The sequence below is a fragment of the Dermacentor variabilis genome, chromosome 2 (assembly GCF_050947875.1).
Source record: "Dermacentor variabilis isolate Ectoservices chromosome 2, ASM5094787v1, whole genome shotgun sequence".
Taxonomy (NCBI): Eukaryota; Metazoa; Arthropoda; class Arachnida; order Ixodida; family Ixodidae; genus Dermacentor; species Dermacentor variabilis.
In genome coordinates, this window is record NC_134569.1 from 106075832 (window position 1) to 106096943 (window position 21112).

Genomic DNA, 21112 nt, shown 5'->3' on the forward strand with positions numbered 1-21112 from the left:
TAAGTGCAAACATGACAATTATGAGGCATGTTGTAGTTGACTGGGACTATGGATTACTTTTGGCCACCTGGGGTTCCTTACCATGTATCTAAATACAAGTACTACAAGAGTGTTTTTTGCACTTTGCACCTCGTCGAAGTGCAGCTGCCGTGGCAGAGATGGAACCCTCGTAGAACATTGCCATAGCCGCTTAGCTCCCACAGTGACATGGTTCTCTACAATTCTCATAAGTGGCTTCCCAAGTTATGGTTGCAACTAGTCACTTCAGTGAAATGGCAGGCATAAACGAAACTTCACTATGGAATTTTAATGCAATGAGTCTTCATATTAAAAAAGCCCAGATCCGCAATATGACAATGCTATGCCGAAAAACACGCATTCTCAGGAATGGGGATAATCTTATAGGTGCAGGCCTCTTGCATTTCACGTTCCCACTTAATTGGCATGCATGGCGACCAGTGGAACTGTGCACCAAATTAGCATGAACTGTTCGTGTACTAATACAGGTGTGTGCGGGCGTTCGACAGACTGTGGACAGAGGAGAGAGACGTGGTAGTACCCAAAACATATTTAAAGAGCTTTTATTCCTTTTTCTTCTTTTTGTACACAGCATCAAAGATAAACTGCAGCACCTTCGAAACAACTAAAACAGTCTCTGGTAAAATAAAAAGAAAAATGAAGCATATTTGCACTGGAGAGGTGCTATGCTGCAACAAGTGGGCGGATGACGTTTTGACGGCTTCAATTCGCTCTGAATGGTGTGAAGAATCTTCGGATCAGTTTGACATAACTCCATTCTTTTGAATACTTATGAGGTGTGCAATGAAGAAAACCAGAACAAAAACTAACAAAAAAAAAAGGAAAATGATGATCCCTCCAGCTGCCAGCCAATACCCTCTGTGTGTGAACAAGTGTGTAAGTCAGCTTTTTAAGTGAACGACACGGCAAAACAACGGGCAGGCAGGCAGGCATTCCGAGGTGGGAATATTCTCAGTGCCAAAACCTGCAACAAGACAGAGAAAAGAAAGGAGGAGGAGTTCAATAAGGCTAAAGGTATGCAAAAACACTTTGAACAAGCCATGTTCAGACACATCTGAACATAATTATGGATTTTACACTGACTTCTTCTAGCTGCATCTGTGCAAAGTCAGCTGTGTGGTTAGTAGCAGTTCTTGTGGATATAAATAATGATGATCTTTTTAAAAACTCCCAATGCATTCTCAATGCATTCTGCCTGACAGTTTAATCTTGAGGGTCAATGTTCTTTGCCAAATGTGGCCCCCCAGGGTCAGATTTTTTTTACTGCAGAATTACAATCTTTGGATTGACCTATTAAAAAAAAATGCACTGCAACCTTTTTTTGAGTGACCATAAAGTGACAGAAATACTTGCAGTAGGTAAACATGCATTGTTTATTCATGAATACAGATGGGCTTCCATCTCTTTTCACTTATACAGTGAAATCTCGATACACAGTCAACGACCCATTTTTCGGACCCTCTAGGGAACGTAAAAACGTCCGAAAATTCAGGCAGTCCGAAAAAATGAATGCATGCAAAAAAACGCACTTTTTCTTTTTTTTATCAGATATTGAGGTAAAGGGTGAAGTACCAGGCTTCCGAAACCCTGCCAAAGCATCAGTGAAGTGGCTATAAAACGAGGCGTTCAAAAACTATGTATGCAGCCGACTGCCGGTTTATTATGTACATTGCATCGTCGGGCAGCCGGTGTTATTGCTGCAGTGGCTTAAAGAACTTGATTGTTGTTTGGACGGCGTTCCGGTTGCATGCGATCATATTCGCCTCGATCTGAGCAAGGGTTATGTCAGCACTGTACACCGATGGAAAAGTCAACAGTGCACGCGTCAACTCGGCGCTTGTAGTCGGCGCAGGCATTGGCTCCTCATTTTCAACATTGGAGTCTTCTGAATCCCTCACAACGGACTATTTCCTCGTCAGTCAGTTCTGCGCAGAAGTCAAGCTCGTTGTCAGCGTCAACAAACTGTTTGAAAGTTATTTCCGTGGGTATGGAAACCCCAGCAGAGTGGAGGTCGTTGATCACATTGTCCATGGGCGCCGAACTCCTTGCTCACGCCAGCCTGGGATCGGCCGCTCACGACTTGCTTAATAATGGCAGCTTTCTTCTCCATCGTTAACCGACGGTACTGCTTTCCGCGCTTCGATGCCATCGGCGAAGACGACAAAGATGGAGTGGGGGCCATCGAAGGCAAGCGAAATCCTCAAGTTGCGAACAGTGGAGCTCGCTGACGAGCGTTGAAGCACCTAGGCCTAGCGTCGCAGAGCACACTTGAACAGCACAACCATACACCACGCTAGCCAAAACGTGGCCGGCGTAAACAATCGAAATGGTGCCGCTCCGGAAACTCCGCCGAAGGCGGAAGTGCGGCGATAAACATATCCAGCGCGGCCAGACCAAATCGGTGTGTGACGGCTAGATTCGGCTAGTTGTGGTTCAAAGCGGTGATATGCTTCCGTTGCAAGTCGATTTCCTTCGCAAGGGCGCTGCGCGAAGAGCCAAAGGACCTTCCGTCGCGCCAAAAAGTCCGGAAAATTGGACGGCGGGGGGTTCGAGCGTCTGAAACTTCAGATGTGCTTATACATTGATTCTATGGGGCTCGTGGCGGTGCCGCGAAGACGTCCGAAATATCAGGCATGTCCGAAAATTCAGTTGTTGACTGTAATGACCTTAAGCGGATCGCAGTAAAATGTTCCTTATTCTGAAATTTGTTATAGTGAAAGCCCCAAAATTAACCATTCTGCCCATCAGTTCATGTTCTATGGGTGGTGCAGCCAAACCACCTGTGATTTTTTTAAACAGATAGATGGCACCATAAATAAACCGCAGCAAAAATTTATTACTTGTTTGTGGTGCCACATGTTTACTGCATCGAACCTGAAGGGGTTAAGACCAGAACATTCTTTCAAAAATGAGCAATCTTTCTTTTTTCTTTCTTTTACAAAAGTGTTAAAGTTTACAAAGGGTTTAGCAAGTGAGTTACTAAAAACCACAAGAAAGTTGCTATCCGGATTGGATTTGGATTCCACCAACTTTGTGGCCACACTTTCAAGCAATATGTTTCCTAGCTTTTACTGAAACACAATATTAGAGGACATTTAATTAAAGGCCTTGAATGTGGTGTGCTTTGTTGTGAAACTTCTCAAGGGTTTCAAATACTGCCCCAAGCTCTGTCATTCATGTTCCAATCTAACTGTACCTGTTTAAAAAGTGTGCATCTGGGTATGAAGTGTACTGAGCAAAACAATTCAGTGGTCAGCAAGATTCGCATGCAAGGTGACCTGAAAAAACCCACAGAAGAAACACCGGTTTGCACAGAATTTTCCAAAGCTTCACCATGAGGACTGAAGTAGCATGGGCAGCCCACTGTCCGAAGATAGTGATTTCTTGTTTCCCACTTAACAGAACAACAAAATCACTAGTCTTCCAGACAGGAGGCACCGCAGATGTGGCCGGAGCTTTCATCACACGACGTCGAAAAATGTAGAAGCAGGTGGTAACTTCCAAGCCCAGGAAGTAGAAAGCACTACAATCGCACATGCACACATGTAGAAGGAGTGTAATGGAAATTCAAAAAGTATGCAAAGATTGCAACATGCTCCTCACCTTAGTATACCAACAACACCAGCCCAATTTTTTCCCATTTCCTGCCAAGGCAGCCCTTTATCTTCCTGCATAGATGGCAAAAAGTAACAAAGCAATTAGTATAACTCCTGTAATAATAGTCAAGTGAAGTTTGTTGGCATATGCACAAATATATAGGCAGGATAGCACCTTGGTCGCACAGGAACCTAAGAAACAAGCAAGCTTTGTAGAAATAATAACAATGGAATTTTCGTCGCACTTGAATATTTTATAGTTGGGTTCGACTGTATCGTCTATTTTCCTTTCGACCACTCCCAACACTCCAATAAACAAGCATTCCATCTATGGTCATAATAATGAAAATGGCAAATCACCATTGTAGTTTCCCCTGCCATAAGTGCCACCCCTTGGCATGCCACCTCCTCTGTATGAGCGCGGCAGGTCCCTGCAAGAACAATGGTGTAAACCGAAATCAGCACATGTATTTCTGAAACTCAAGCTGCAGGACCCATCATTTTACAGCATACACTGAGGCATTGCAGTAGTTGAAGATACAAAGATGGAATTCTTTAAAAGCCAACAGCACAAAAGCAGCAGAAGCAGCCCAACATAAAGTGCCAGTCATTTTCCTTCTAGCATTTGTCATAAAAGAAGCTGCTATACAGCTACATGGCCCCTGTTTTTTTTTTCCCCCCTGTACTGCACGCTGGCTGTTGCCCTGTTGGTGATGTTTCAATACATCACCTGCACTGCTTCTTAGTGAAAATACACTCTATAAGACTATGACTGCTGCGTCAGGACAACCATAAATAACAAAGCCCTGCTTACTCCGAATTTAGGAAAGGTGGCCATTAGAAACAACCATTTCGTGCTACAACACTACGACTGCCCTAAAGTAACTAGTATCCACACTAAAATGCACGGGCTCTTGGGCCGTCCCATGCGACACCAAGGCTTGAGCTGTGCACACACATTGTGTACTGTATTCGAAATGGTGTATCTCTGTGCTGTTGCATTGATGGATTTGGTCACAGCGGTAGGCAACTAATTTCAAAATAAAGGCATGTCCCTGTATAAATGGCCTAAATAAATGCGGCCGAGAATATACTAGCACGCAGTAGGAAGCAGCCAAAGGCTACTGAGTGCTGGAGACAAAGCAAGAAAAGGAAACTGCAGAGAAAAGCATGGTGAATCGAAAGCCCCCAAAGCAGCGCTACATGCAGCGGCATGCTGTGACACCACTCCCAGAAGCACATGCACAGACAAGATAGTTTCCATAACAACCAGATAGTGCTTACAGGAGACTGCTGCTGCTCCCTCAAGCACTTCTGCAGTTCACAATTAGGTTTATTTTGGGACATTGCAAATACATACATATAGCTTCGGCTGTCAGAAGAGCAAGTGTAATCAGAGGGTGGTGTTATGTAACATCAGCACATCTGTGAATAAGGATATGAGCAAGTTTTCAAGACAGGATGAGAGAGCAAGTGTACGTCTCTCGTGCAACTGTTTGTACACAAGAATAAACATGCTCGAGGTACAGTAAACCCTCGTTAACTCGAACTCGCATATCTTGAAATATTGGTTAAGTCGAAGTCTCCACACCACGCCTTCCCCATCCATAGGTGTTATGTATTTACTCCTGTTTATCTCGAAGCATTTTTCGGACGTAATACGGATATCTCAAAATTTTGACCGGGACGGCTGAAGGCAAAGGCCATTACAGAAAGGTGATACAGGCTCCGAGCGAGCGCTTGGTTCCTATTAAGTGCTGAACACGGTCACAATCTAAGGGCGAATACAAAATTCCCACGGACGCAGCCGTTTTCCGTCAACCGCGTCAAGTAACCTTGGAAGCAGTCACGTGGTGTGCGCCGCTTGCGCGCGGGGGCTCATGGGCTTTATCTGGTAGTCACTCCAGCGGGCTCTCCACCGCATTTCGCACATGCGGCCGCTCTTAGGTGATTGTGCGTGTGCGGTTCTGTTAGTTCTCTGTTTCGTCGCGATATGCGCACGACGCGTTAACTGTGTTTTTCTTTTGTTGTGAGTGCATGTGTGTGGTGTGGTCAACGGACGACGACAATGTCCCGCCCCACGCAGTGTACATCTCTGACGCTGGAGAAAAAAGTCGCGTTTATCAAGGAAGTGGAGAAAGCAGGATCCAAAACAAGCATCGCCAAAGAATTCGGCATCCCCTTGTTGACGCTTTCGACAGTTCTAAAAAATTGGCAGAAGGTCTTGGATGGCTTCGAGCAAAGCTTTTCTAACAAGTGGAAGTGGATTCGGGCCTCGAAATTCCCGGATGTCGAAGCAGCATTCATGTTGTGGCTCCAGAATGTCAGGGCAGCCAACCTACCCGTGACAACCCAAATTATGATGGAGAAGGCAGATGCTCTGGCGTTGCAGATGGGCCACACAGACTTCAATTGCAGCAATGGCTGGTTTGAACGATTTAAAAAGAGAAATAACATGGCCTCGAAGCCTATCCACGGTGAAAGTGGCACTGTTGATGAAGGGGCTGCAGACACCTGGTGCAACCACCGCCTCGCTGAGCTGCAAAAGGCTTACGCGGGCAAGGACATTTTCAACCTCGACGAAGCAGCACTGTTCTATAAGATGCTGCCTAGCCGCACATACACGCCGAAGGGGGAAGCGTGCTCAGGCGCTAAGCAGCGCAAAGACCGAGTGACAATACTTTTCGGAGCCAACTCCACCGGCGATGAAAAACTGCCGCTGCTTGTTACCGGTAATTCGCTCAATCCAAGGTGCTTCCGAAATGCACGGCTCCCAAGAGGTGCGACTTACTGCGCCAATAAAACGGCCTGGATGACTGCAGCGCTCTTTGATGCGTATATATCTGCTCTTGACCGCAAAATGGCAAGGGACGGCCGGAAAGTGTTGTTCGTTGTGGACAACTGCCCCGGCCACTGAAAAATCAACAACTTGGAGGCAGTCATGCTGGAGTTCCTGCCTGCTAATATGACGGCCATGCTCCAGCCGATGGACCAAGGATTCATTGAGGTTGCTCGCAAGTTCTACAGGAAGCGCCTCCTGCACCAAATTTTGAGTTCTTACGACAGTGGTAAGAAGTATGAAATAGATTTGCTGGGTGCAGTCCACCTGATCGCCGAAGCCTGCCGACAAGTACGTCCATTGACGATTGCTAATTGTTTCGCGCACGCAGGATTTTCGCGCGCTGAGAAATCGCTCGAGCCAGACAATGACGAGTTCAGTGATTGCGATGAACTTTGCGACGAAGTCCGCAAAGCTACCAGCTGTGCCAGCGATGCCGATGACAGCGAAATCGCTTTTGAAGAGTACGCGCCTTACGAGTCGGACGTGCCTGTTACCGGAATGTCGTCCGACACCGACATTATTCAAATGGCAGTGAATGATGGTGATCACGCTGACGAACAACTTATAGAAGTGCAGACAACTGCAGAAACAAGAAACTTGCTCCGCAACAAAGTTGAATGAAGCGGCGGCGAACAACGGCTCATGCGGTGCGTTCAGCAGCTCAAGGACACTTTTCTCGCGCCGAATGCCAGCGCAAAGCAGGCAAGCATCACCCAGTTCTCCTTTCCAAAATAATAAAATTAATTTTTTCCTGGGAATTCAGCGTTTATTGCAAAAGCTCCCCCCGTGCTGTGGAGCGCTTGTTAGCAGTGCTGTTTGTTACTGGCTCTTTCAGTAACCCGGTCACTGAAATTTTCGGCATTTTGCTTAACTCGAAATTCCGCTTATCTCGCAATTTTTCCGGAATTTTACAACTTCGAGTTAACGAGGGTTTACTGTATTTCATTTAACTTACTAAAGCTGACTTGCATGACTTTGTTTACTGCACGAAGCATAAAGTGTCATGAAAGAAATGAACAGGGCCAATAAAAGGGGAAGGGGGGGGGAGAAAGCAAATGGCTATGCTACAAGAATTATCAGGAGGGAAAACAGATTTCCAGCCCCCACCAAGAGCGCCAGTCCAAAAATCCAAGATGCTCTCCAGGGGGTCATGCACATGTGCAAACTTGGCGGGCAAACAGTGCGAAATTGCCGAGCAGAAGCAAGGTGGGTCAAGCTGTGCTGTTCCTCTGTGGGGCGGAGGGGTGTAACAGCATACCTGTGCATGCCACCAGAGCTAAGCGATGGTGGCGAGTGCCAGGGGCGCGCTGGCTCGTCCGCGAAGGGATGAGGGGCAAGCTGAGGGCTAGCCTCCCACGGTCCACGCTTGGGGCCTCTGCCTCGGGCAAAGGCGTCCACAGGATCATCTCGCCAGAAGGACATACTGCCACTTCTGCTGCTGCTGCTGCTGCTGGTGGTAGTGGTGGCGGTGGTGGTAGAAGTAGCCACACAAAAGTGTTGGAAGGAAAGGAGGGCACGAGAGAAAAAAACATTATGGCAATGCACATTAAAAAAAAACCTTTATGTACACTTGGGGAGAGATGCCATTTCTTTACTTTCTCTTTATGAGCCATGGTAGTTTGTCTTCTTGGCCATCACTCAGCACAGTAGCAACAATAGCAGCACTGGAAGCATAAGGTGATCACTTCTCCAAAACTGAGAAGTCATCGCACTGGGGTTAATTTTTTTTTTTAATTTAGCTCATGAAAATTTGTAAAAAGAGCAAGTTTTACCAAAATCAGTTCAGGGAAAATATTTTAAAGGAACCCTGCAACACATTTTGAAACATAGTAAATAAGTTGTAGACCTGAGTAGAGTATTACTGACTCAGGTGTCCAAAGCTTGTTCAAAATTCTCACAATATTTCACTGTATTATACTTCACAGTGGAATTGAGGTGCCCTATCACATTTCCGTATTTCTTAAGCAGACGCCCAATTTCGTTCCTTTCATCACTTTACGCACTTCCATGAAAAGAAAGCTACAGTGAAACCTCGTTAAACCGTAGTTGGCCGGAGCTCGGGAAAGGTACGTACTAAACGGTAGTACTGTTTAACCGAATAGCATGAGATCGCCCACTTACCTGTCGAAAACGGAACTCAGAGAGAGTGCGATGAAAGGGGAAAAAACATGCAGTATTTATTCACTTCGCGCGACAAAAGTGTTATTTTCGTTTGATGCCGCGGCGGCCTAGCACGCCGACGACAGCGGCCTCAACTTACTGAAGCTGCGTGCCAGCTTTTCAGCCAGCCCCCTCTTCTCGGCAAACACTCGCATGAGATTGTTGGCGTTACGTATTCACCGTGCACGTGCACAGTAGTGCTGCAGAAGTCCCGGGGGCGCCTTTTTCATTACGGGTGCCGGAGTTTGGAATAATTTTCATTTGGAATAGAGTTAAGTTATCGCGCCCCCATTGTCGTCGCGACGATTGCATTCATGAGGCTGACGCAACGCGCAGCTTATGCCACTGTCGGGCCTGAATCGCCCGTGCTATCGCTTTCAGTGTCGTCCTCGTCACTGTCGCTAGTCGACACTTCGGCAACAACGGAGGCAACGATGGCGAAAAGTCGAACCTCGTAGCCGACATATCTTCGCGGTCGCAGCAGCGCTGCCGAGCAACTTCTTCGCATTCCAAATGCCACACACTGTAGTCAACAGCAGATCCCTGTTGCGTGTCAGCGCCGACTTCTTCGTTTCACGTTCGATAGCAAGGACGATGTCTAATCTTTCTTCTATGCTGAGCACCCGGCGTCTTTTTTTATCCAAGCTTCGGAACGACGCAAGTCCTCGCTTGCACGACGCCATAACGCTCTCTGGCACCGCGTCGAAATGATGTTGATGTTGATGTGGCTTCACGCGCAAACGCACAAGGCGCTTGGAGGCCGTTGTTCCGATCTCTGAGGCGTGTTGTTCTGCCGGGCCGCCCGATGGAGACGGCGCAGCGCCGTGTTTGTGCGACGAAAAGTTCAAACACTACGTTTTAACCGATGCGTACGCAGTAAGCTGGTACGGTTTATGCAGATATGAAACACATTATGTTCAATGGCCGCTGAGTCGGGGATTTGACTTTACTACTTTTAAAACGAAACTACTGTTTAAGCGGGTACGGTTTAACGAGGTTTTACTGTACAACCCACACTTGCCTAGGCTTTATTATTTGCAGGCTTCACAATGGTTTTGGTCAACAACATAAAGGGTGCCTTTCGATTCTTCTCGTCTGCACTCGTGGGCACCTAACAAATCGCAAGCGGCAACGATAGTGGCCCCGTTTACACTGATACGTTTGAAGTGTACCCTATTCATACACTGACGCTTGTAACGCAGCTAAGATATTCGCCCACCCTTATCGGAAACATGCCGTGCTAGGATAGCAGTGAAGACAAATGCCGCAGTTTCCGCAGCATGCCTGCCATGTGTTTCAGTCACTGGCAGCTAAGCGCACCCATCTCTGTTTCTGTCCCCTCAAAGAGGACATGGCTACGTTATTGTCACAAACTTGCCGATATTAATGATATTATTCATTACTGATACAAACTGTTTCAATGCACGTAATGTACTCACGAGAAGAAAAATAATTGCGTTCGGCTTGCTCCGCCAGCTGCCATTTTTGTTTTGGTGTCCCGCACTGATCGCGGCAGCCACCTGCTTGTCATCCCGTAGCAAATGCGAGGTGAAAAAAGAAAATGTTTCTTTTCATGGGAAATTTAACCCGTGCAATCATCGCACCCCTGAATTTGCATCAATTTTTTTTTTACAAGGACATGTGATCATTATGTGAGTAAATACGGTAGTTGTATCTTGGCTATTAAAGAACCAATTTGAAAAATTTTTCGAGCTGAATGCTCCTTAGAGGGCACATAACAGCTTCTACCATATACAGTAAAACTTCGTTAATCCGTACCCGCTTACACAGTAATTTCATTTTAAATGTAGTAAAGTCAAATCCTCAACTCAACAGCCACTGAACATACTGTGTTTTGTATCTGCATAAACTATACCAGCTTATTGCGTACGTAACGGTTAACACATCGTGTTTCCACTTTTTGTTGTGCAATCACTGCAGTGCGTCGTCCCCGTCCGGCGGTCTGGCAAAACAACAAACTTCAGAGATCAGGAGAACAGCCTACAAGCGCCCTGTGCGTTTGCACGCGAGGCCACATCAACATTAACATGATTTCGGCGCAGTGCCAGAGAGCGTTGTGGTGTCGTGCAAGCTAGGACTTGCATCATGCCGAAGCTCGGATTAAAAACACTGGGTGCTCAGCATAGAAGAAAAATTGGACATCGTTCGCGCTATCGAACGTGGCACTAAGTTAGTGCTGGCATGCAACAGGGATCTACCATTCACTACGGTGTGTCACATTTCGAATGAGAAGAAGTTGCTTGCCAGTGCTGCTGTGACCGCGAACGGCTATGAGGTTCGACATTTTGCCACCGTTGCCTCTGTTGTTGCCGGAGTGTCGCCTAACAACAGTGATAAGGATGAGACGGAAAGCGACAGCACAGGCGATTTAGGCTCTACGGTGGCAGAAGCTGCGCGTTACGTCAGCCTCATGAAGGCAATCGCCACGATGAGAACAGCACCCAGCAATAAAAAAAGGCGCCCTGCGACTTCTGCAGTGCTACTGCGCCCATGCACAGAGAATATGCAATGCCAACAAGGAATCTGCTATGCGAGTGTTTGCTGAGAAGAGGGGGCTAGTTGAAAAGCTGGCTTGCAGCTTCAGTAAGCTCGAGGCCGCTGTCGTCGCTGCTAGGCCGCCGCGGCATCAAACGAAAATAACAGACTTTTGTCACGCAAAGTGAATAAATACTGCATGCTTTTGCTCCTTCATCGCACTCTCTTTAAGTACCGTTTTTGACAGGTAAATGGCCGATCTTGCGCTGTTTCGGTTAAGCAGTACTACCATCCAGTACGTACCTATTCCGAGCTCCGGCCAACTGCGGTTTAACGAGGTTTCACTAAAACCAAAATTTGCTATGGGGGTTGGTGAGGGGCACTTTAAGGTCAAAGCAAAACGACACACCTTAGTAATTCTCAGTTACAAAGGCTAAGACGGAGTTATGAAGGTTATACAGTCAGTGCTGCAAAATGCTGAGCTCCGACAATTATCCTTGGGCAGGGTCCATGTAGCCGTTTACGATTCCAGTCACCTGGGCTTCCATGGTAATGTGAAATTTTAAACAGCCATGAGATGCACTTCTAAATTAGCACCTGTTGACACAGGCAGTAAGGCTCAGTCCATTGCCTGTAGTGAGCAAAGAACTGCGTACGCTCTCTATTCCACCATGTCACTGCCCAACCATGAAAGGTGAGGTATCAAAACCACCACATCTTCCATTATAAGCGAAGAACTAGATGCATTCCAAAGCTTTGGTAAAATGTGTTGCAGAAAGCCTGCTGGAGGGACACAGGACTTTCTTTTTAGAGTGTCAGCTTACCCACGAGTTGGACCCACAGACATTCCTGCGAGTGACCCGCCACCTCCAGAGGCGCCGCCTGCAGCTCCCTCACCAAAGCCACCATACTCCTGGGCAAACTCCGGGTCAAAATTGTGGGGGTCATATGGCTTGTTCAGGCCCTTGATAGGAGCCTGCGAGTAGAAAGGTGCATGCAACATTCAATCGGGATTTGGAATGAAACAAAGAAATGCAAAGCACAAGCAATCCCTCAGCAGTTCCTTCCTCCTTTCTTTTTTTCAACTCAACACTATTTTTTTTTCGTATTGCACCTCACTAACAACTCTTTTTACTGTAGTAACGAAGATGATATTTTCTCTCTTCTTATCTGGCACAATGTGCACAGTTACTGTTCTCCCAGCAATGGACTGATGCACTGCTGATTTAGAACATACCTAACCAGACAACTATTCTTGCAATCTAAATGGCTAGACAGCTTGCATCCATAAGTGCGGGAATTAATTACGGCTGTGAGCTGGCATCAAATCTTGGCATGAAGAAATGGCACTCAGTCTTCAATCCTGGATGACACTAGTGGTGTATGGGCTAGGAAGTGCGTGACATAAAGTGATGGCAAGCTGCCTCGCCGTCTACCAGCAATCAGACCCTGCTTCAAAGCAGAACTTGCACCACTCTTTCTGTTCATGCTAGAGACTTCGCAGTGGCCATAGCTTGTCACAAAAGATAAATCTTGAATAAATAACAAGTTGTAGCAATGCTCGTCTCACAAGCGACAATATGCTCAAGGCTGGCTGGCCTGACAAGAAGATGGCTGTGCCTCTCTGCAGCGATGTCATGCTGCTTTGCCACCAACCAGCTCAATCATTTGGTGGGCATCGTGCTAAGAAAGCAGAACAACATGCCTCCATCTTCCAGAGATGCTGAAATTTCACAAACGCCAGCACCCGGCAAATGTAAGGTGTTGTGCCACCAGTGCGCCCGCACCTTTATAGGGCTGCAACGCTTCGCATTGGGCCTTGCCCAAGTGCCATTTTTCTTTTCTGGCCTGCTCTTTGTTAGTTCTGTGTGTCCACACCTAACTGAATCATCCTGACTGTGTCGTCATCAGCGCTTTCTCCCCTCCGCACACCCAGTCAGAAGTGCACTCGCTGCGAGGCTTGTCTCATCTTTAGGCTTTCCTAGCGGCTTCAGTGGTACTGTTCTGCGCTAGTGCCTTCCAAACTGTATGCACAGACATTTACCTCTACGAGAAGGAAAGTAACAGTATGAAAAAGCTGCACAATAGGCAGTTACAATATGAGCAGTTAAACGACGCTTGGTTGGAATGTGCTACATCACGGGCAAGCGAGTCACGAAAACAAAATGCGTCCGGTCCCCTCCCCTTCAAGGATTACTTTATTCGTCCACATTGTGCTTCACGTAGGCCATTACACTGCGTCTGCCTACGAACTTTAATACATGTGGGAGTATGTATCGATTGGTAAAGTGTAACAAAGGCATATAACATTTTTTTTTTTCCAAAGACGAAGTTGCTCCAGAGCGAACGAATTTCTTGCTAATACAAAACAACTTTAAATTTTAATTAGGAAAACATTACACAGGTATAAAACTGCTTGAGAACCAAAGAATTTTTCCATTGTGTTGCTTGTTACTGTTGCCGAAGATGCGCCAATGCACCCGAGAGATGCGAAAGCTGATGCAGCTGTTAAAACCAGCACGCATTTTTACTCACCACTCCAATGATGTCACAAATTTGCTTGATGCAATCCACCACAACAGGAGGTGAGCCAGTGACTTTGACAATGCGCTCTGTGGATCCTGGACAGCAGCTGCCATGAACTTTGATGTTGGCGCCAGTGGACTGCAATGATCCAAAGCAAAAAAAAGCAACCAATGAGGCAGAGCTGCATGGGGTGCAGCTTTGCAACAATTTCAGAGGTTTGAATGAACCTCCCACTGTCTTGCACACAGCATAAGCTGCCATCTAAACATTCTTTACATTTCAGGAGGACGTGATGATACAACCGCACTGATTGTATGTGCAGGCATGATGTGTTGAGGCCTATTGTGTGCATTGCACAGAGTACTTTTACCATCTGCTGCTTTTGGTACCTTCCTTCTTTTTTTTTAGTTGTGCTCGTCTTAAACTATTAGTACCTGTCACATTTATTTTAAGGCATGACCTGGGTAAGATGCGGCATTTTAGTTCTTCACGCTCTCAAAACACTGCAAACGAGGTGCTGCATGTGAGCGACAGTAAGCAGTGAAGTGCGGCCAATATCCTTAATACGAACAAGTGCTTCGAACCCAACATTTCAATGCAAAAAGTACGTGCACATCTACTCCAACTTTGTATATTAGCAAGCCTACTTATTCATGGTAAATGTCAACCAACCTCGCGAAGTTCCTTGATGCGGCAGCCCGCACGACCGATAATACAGCCGGCATGGCTTTGGTGCATAAGCAGGCGCATTTCACTCTCTGACCCTCCATTCTGGCCAGTGTGCTGAGCAAACTGCAAAGAATGTGAAGTTGGGAGCATCGACAAAGCCGACAAAGACACTGACATGATCTGAAGCAACAAACGATCTAGGAGAGATGCCAGCAGGGGACGGCTTGGGATTCATTACAACCACCTGAGGCTTCTTACAACTATACTGAAGTCTGCTCTGTCACCATCAAAATATGGTGGTCATAGCCAGGAATAGAATGCACAACCTCATTCTCAAAGTGAACAACAGGGCAGGAAAAAAGATTAGCAAAAGTGGGAATACAGTTTGCATCCTATGCTCACACAATGGCCTTCATTTTGTGACAAATTTCCATGTGGGCCCAGTACAGGATTCCCAAGACAAATATTGAAGCTGCACCTATTTGGCCGGAATCGAGCAGAAATTAATAAAATTATATAAGCAATATATAAACAAAGGTAGCTTTCCCAACACCTGTTACCCTCGATTTGGCTTTATTCATTCAAAGGGTTCATTCATTTATTCATTCAACTGATGCACAAATAAACCTTTTGCATACTTCTGCCATCACAACGCCAAGTAGGGTAAGTTAGCTGTATAGAGTGTTTACTGAATTGTGTCACTCAATTCACTTAGACTAAGGAACAATGCTGCCCTATGGGAGCTCACTGAATTCTGCCATTAGATTCAATTTTCAGCAATTATTATTATTATTAATAATTATTTACTAGGCATGCATCGCAAGCCAAATGGTACTTACATCATCCAACTTGGGAATGATGTTGAGCAGAATTTCACCAAGTGTGTCCAGGTCAGCCACGATGGAAAGGATCCTGGAGTCACAGGAAGGGCAGCACCCAGGGCAAGAGGGCACAAGACACACAAAGGGATGCAAGGACGAGGGCACAGAAGCAAAGACACAACGCCAACAGCCGTATAGGTGCTACAAAAACAGCCTTTAAAGCCGCTCTTTAAAAGAGCGCCCTCCGTTCACTCCAAGAAAGCCTGCATAATAACTGTTGTTTTTTCTCTCTCTCTCTTTATCTCTTTCTTCTTTTTTTTTTTACTCATCAGGAAAGCCTGTTTGTAAATTTGTTGATCTGAATGCTAAGTCAGTAATTTTCTATAATGTACACACATTCTGACTTATGGCAAAACAAATTCTCAATTATTCTAGCAAAGTGCAAGCTGCACCCGCAACTACCACAGACTTCGAAGATTCTGTCTTCAATGTTATTTTAAACAAGACATTTCTTAGCCCTAACCATATTTCCTAATTTACAATGTGCATCTTCAGTGCAAGTTGTTTGGTATTACAAACTGTATCACCCGAGCACCTCCTACATAATCTTTGTGATTTAAATAATGTATAAAAAATGTCCTAAGAGACACACAGATTTAAGAAGCAAGCAACAACTGATCATTCTCTGAACACTGCAAGCTTACTACGTAGGCCTGATGCAACACAGGAGCGGAGTCCCCATTCTCTTCCCTGTTTTGTTAGTAGCTTGGGGCACACATAGAAAGGATCACAAGACACCTTCCTACCATGAAGTGGTTAGTCCTTGTCAACCCTTTCCACTTCTACAGAAAGGGAAGCAGTGGCAAATGAAGTATTTTGTGCTAAAGGAAATAAATTGGTCTTCAAATCAAGTACAGTCGACTAGCATTAATTCGATCCTGATGGGGCTGATGAAACTGGTTGAATTATCCAGCGCATTGAATTCGGTGGAATACTGCCATGTTATGCAGCGAAGCATACTAAGCAGGAAACGGTGTGGCTGTCAGGGGACACAGCATGTGTTCCTTAATTTACATATGCATATGCGCTGTCTCTGGCCACAGTATGAGCACCGCGACACTTAAGTTCACTAGCAGGCCTTCAGTGCTTTAGATAGACCCCTGCTCTTTTTTTGGCTTTAAATGTGCCCTCAACTATTGGAGTTTTTCATCTTACCATCTTCTGTTACGCTAGCTTTCCCAAACATAGATGTTCTTTCTCTGCTTTTCGGTGCACAGTGCTTGCGTGCATGTATAATTAAGAAACACATACTACGCCCCGTTAACAGTCTCATATACAAGACACGCATGGCGGGCGGAACGAGGGCTTAAATCGCCACAGCAACATCAAAAACAGCTCTGAATGGCTACTAGTATGCTTTTTAGGTGTCTAGGTGCTCCTACTGTTACCGGAGACTGCGAGTGCGCGCCTGTATAAGGAAGACGTACAATGCCCCGTGACAATGACCACTTTCCTTTCTTGGTATGCTTCACCACATAACACTCTTGTATTGCCACGAAGCTGACCAGTCATGTTTGAATTACTCAGCGCCGGCCAATTTGGAGATCGAAATAACGAAAGTTTGAGCACATAGAAATGTATGGGTGCCGGCTGGGACCTTTGGTCAGGATCAAATTAAACAAAAAATTAAATTAACCAAAGTCGAATTAACGGAAGCCTACTGTACTAGTTAACTAAGCCAACTATGAATGCTACGCAGCTCCTACTTATGAAAAAAAAATACTGAAAATGCTTAATTTTTATACTTGATTCCACATGTGCTCAATAGTGAAGTGCTGCCAAGCTACACATGGTAATCTGAATGCCTACAGGGGAGAGTGTGGGCAAATCCATTCTAAATTACAGGCTTGATAAGATGATACGAGCAAATCTAACAGTGGATATGATACTTCCTGTACCTATCCTACAAGTACCAAATATATGCTGTGCTTCATGAAATAATGTGAATAGGCAAATTATAGTCCAAAACAATCTCTGCAGGCAGGGCGCTACATGGTATAGGCGATACATTCAACAGGTGCGAGTTCTTGCGAGGGTGAACACCACTGTTTTATTCAGCTGGAGTGAACTCGTGCGCCTTCTCAGAGTGGTATACAGTGCGCGGGGCGACACTGCAAAAACTCGAGAATGTGCTTGTGTCAACCCTCAACACAGGAGCTCGTCAAGCCGGCGGCCCAAGTGGGGGGCTCTGCCGGTGGGAGATAGCGCAAGAAGGGAAACGGATGAGTTCCTACCGTTCTGGGCCGGGGCAGTCTGGCACGGATATGCTTGCTTTGAACTGCCCCCCGAGGGCAGGGGAGGACAGAGGACAGATCGGCACAGGGGCACGTTCGGCGTGTTTGATTTGCGGGGTCAGAGGGGCGCAACCGAGAAGAGGGGGTCCGCCATGGAGAAACGGGGAGGGAGAGAACACAACACGTTGCAGGGGAAACGGGGGACTCGGCACCTGCTCCCATCTTTTTTTACATTATCTCTCTCAACACGCGCGCTACATCTCAACTCTCCCACCCCCTCCTCACTTTGTCTCACAGAATATTCCCAACTCCCTCCTTCCTTCTGTTACACTTGGTCACAACCACTCTCACCACCAATGCTGCCACCACCACTGCCATCACCACAACCACCAACACCACCACCACACTTTCTTTAAAAACACACAGCCAACTGCCACACACAATCACTGCCTGCAAGCAGTAGCACTGTTTCCACCGGGCTTTGGCTCATAGATATGGAATGCAGCAAATGTCTCAAGCTGTGGAATGGTGCATGCTACTTGCAAACAGCCGAGCTCACAGCAGAGCTGCCAACCTGCTGGAGTTCGCAGCCTTGTGATGCCGCTTGCAATTGAGCCATGAAATTAAGCAGTGCTCGCAGAATGTGAGAATCATTCTGCTGCTCCATGCTGACCGTGTGTAAAAGCACCGCAAGGCTCTCTATAGCAATGTTATTGTGCTTCAATGAATGGGCCTCGCAACGCAGCAGGTGGACACCTCTGAGGGACCCAACCTAGCTTTGCATGTGCCTGAGCTCTCTCACAATGTATGCAGACAATCTGCCGCGCTGAATATGCATGCAATTCTAGGCGAAAGACTGGCTGCTTTGGTTATGCAACAGCCACCAACACCATGGTTACTGGCACAAGCCCAAAGCTAAACAAGTCATTTGGGTAGAGTGTTCAAGCATGTTCTTAAGAGGTGGTTAGAACGTTAGATGCCATAGCTAATGGCAAGTGTGTTATTAGATTACACAGAGCAGCCTAGCACTACAAAGAGCACAGAGAGCAAGTGCATAAGGAAAAACATATGCATCACAACAGGCAGTGACAGCTTCAAAACTGCAGAAGCGTGCTGTTAAATACCAAAGAAAACTTCTTAGCAGCCTTCAAATTGCTCCAACCTGCTAACCCACACGACTGTTGCAAACTTATTCTGCACTTAATGCTTTGCCATTGACAAACTCGTTGAAATTTATAACTTCCAGTTGACTCGCAATAATTCAAACTTGATCTGCACAAAGCTCGAGAGCTTTAGTTTGCCCACTATGTTTTAGATGCATTCTGTACTTTCAGTGGTTAGCTACACAGATGTGCGGCAGCACAGTAAAAGAACTAGTAATGTCAAGGTACAGCTGTGTTTGAATATTTGTACTGATATGTATCTTGGCATGCATGACTATGAAACAACCTCACTGAGCCAGTTATGCATTCCTCCAATCTTTTCTCCTGTGTCTGTTAGCTTTTCCTTATTAAACCCAATTTCATTTCAGGAGGCATAAAATTGGTAGCATGTTTATCTAGCTTTGTAAAATTACTAGTAATGTTTTATTGAAGCCTGTCTCCTTCAACTATGCATAATAATAAAAACCTACGAAAATAAAGAGTTTGAATTAGCGTAGGTTGACTGCATTTGACTTGGCGAATAGTAAGAACAGATATGAAGTTCTGCTTTAGTCACACGAATGATAAGAATGCACAAAACATTGAAGCCACACAAACCGCTCACTACTCTGCTTCACCTATCATGCGACCACTGTTGCAGCAAAAAGGTGTGCCACTGACATTAGCTGCTCAGTGTGCAAACCAAACAATAAACGTTCACAGGTGTTGCTCATTCTGATGGCTGTTGTGAAATTTTTTTCGAACATGCTACCATATTCCACTATTAATAGCAATCACAAAATGTCATGCACATTGTAGGACTACAGGCAAACATGCAATGCCATCAATGAGCACACTACACACACACACAGCTCGACGGATCCATTGAAAGATTAGGTGCTCTTGATTTTGCAGAAACGGGAACCACCAACACGGAGAGTCATACTATATAGTGCCAAAAATAGTCACTTACAGTCTTTGATTCATATTTTACAATCTCGCACAGTCATTTTAACCTACACATTAAAACATTTTCTCAAACAGAACACTATTTATCGTAAAGCTTGCTGGAATATTTGTAAAATCTTATGAGCCCAAATTCATACACTTTACCTAAACATTCAGGGAAGTTGGCAGGTACGAACTGGTAACAGCCCTTTAAAGGGGCCCTGAACAAGCCCTTGGGCTTGGTAAAATAACATATTCCACGGGTAGCATATGCTGCTGTGAGCATATCCAAGTTTTGCTGTCATATGCACAGCATGGAGCTCGCATGCGGAGCACGAAGTCATCTTTCTCTTAAACACTCTTTTCAAACAGAAGCCCGCTCCTCACTCTCTTCTGGACGCTTTATTTCATAATAACACAGATTCCCATATGACGCTGCTATTGGTAACTGCGGTCGGCTACGCAGCGTAGATACTGTGGCTGCTGTGGGGTGCTGCCACGAGTCCACTGGTTAAGCACACACTATGGCTCACTGAAGACAGCCGCGCTTGGCTTACGTTTTGCGTGTCGTAGGAACCAAAATCAGAAGTTGTGGCATCTATGTAAACATCCAAAATGAAATTTGAAATGGGCGCCACGGTGACATTTAGAAGGTGGAGTGTTGTGGGCACGCCCCACTGCATGAAAGTCTCTGCAGTGCAGAGCATTGAAGAAGGAACAGGAGCACAGCGGAGGCCGTGTTTGATTACCAATAACTCCGCTTCTGCTGAATGCATTGAAGTACTTTTTGTGGCAAAGTATCTGAAATAGCCTACTTCCACTTCAAATGCACCTGTCCACTTCAATAAATAGTTGTTCAGGGCCGCTTTAAGCCTCCATTTTCATTCGTTCGCTGGGAAAATGTTGATAACTAGTGGGGTAACGAAGGCCAACCTTCCTCCTTCTCAAATTTAGGGCTGGCGCTCTTTGGCCAGAACTGGCCCTTGCGCCATTAAAACCCAATCATCAATCAAACCAATCCAAATTTAGGGCTGAAACCCTTGTGCCAGCACATCAGCTTGGAGTTTCAGCTTTCATGATATTTTCTCATACTATTTGAGCCATTTTGAATTTCTCTAAACATGCTAGGTTAAGCTCGATTCTTTCAGAAGGCAGTATAATCCTCATTTACAAACAAATAACTAAAGTGCTGCAGACATTATCATGGTCAATGACAACGGTAAGATGGTACAGTAACTTCAGGGTGGCAGTGCCACCAGTCTTTCATTCTTTCGCGCTTTAACTTACCAAGCCTCCTGTTACAGTTATGAGTGGTCCTTTTGCATATTGCATAAGCGTAATTTACTAATACGGCCCAACTCAACACTCCTGTTTAGTGTCGCTTCTAAGAGTTCATCACACAGTGCGTAGGTTTTCTCTGTGTGTAACCGGTGCGCTGCTTTTGGTATAGTGCACTGCCGCTCAGAGTGCACAGGATGGGAAGAATAATTAGATTACAGGCATGCTCAAACAGCAATATTATTTGCCAATGTTGAGAAAGCTTTCAGGAGAGGCAAGCAGGAAGGCTGAGAATAGTTTG

At 45.7% G+C, this 21112-nt stretch overlaps 1 protein-coding gene across 5 annotated transcripts in view; it reads right to left on the reverse strand.

Moving 5' to 3' along the window:
- Positions 1 to 563: 563 nt before the first annotated feature.
- Positions 564 to 21112, reverse strand: part of LOC142572473 (heterogeneous nuclear ribonucleoprotein K-like) — a 63169-nt gene continuing 42620 nt past the window's right edge. For 2 of the 5 annotated variants that reach the window (XM_075681619.1, XM_075681620.1), the window contains exons 5-13: positions 17444 to 17487; positions 15168 to 15240; positions 14332 to 14451; positions 13669 to 13797; positions 11958 to 12109; positions 7736 to 7927; positions 3996 to 4066; positions 3643 to 3707; positions 564 to 1003 (exon numbers count right to left, since the gene is read on the reverse strand). In XM_075681619.1, the coding sequence (XP_075537734.1) occupies positions 3700 to 3707; positions 3996 to 4066; positions 7736 to 7927; positions 11958 to 12109; positions 13669 to 13797; positions 14332 to 14451; positions 15168 to 15240; positions 17444 to 17487 (789 nt within the window). In that variant the 3' untranslated portion in view covers positions 564 to 1003; positions 3643 to 3699. Of the gene's footprint in view, positions 1004 to 3642; positions 3708 to 3995; positions 4067 to 7735; positions 7928 to 10057; positions 10158 to 11957; positions 12110 to 13668; positions 13798 to 14331; positions 14452 to 15167; positions 15241 to 17443; positions 17488 to 21112 lie in introns of those variants that run through there. The other 3 variants (XM_075681621.1, XM_075681623.1, XM_075681622.1) reach the window with 3 other exon arrangements.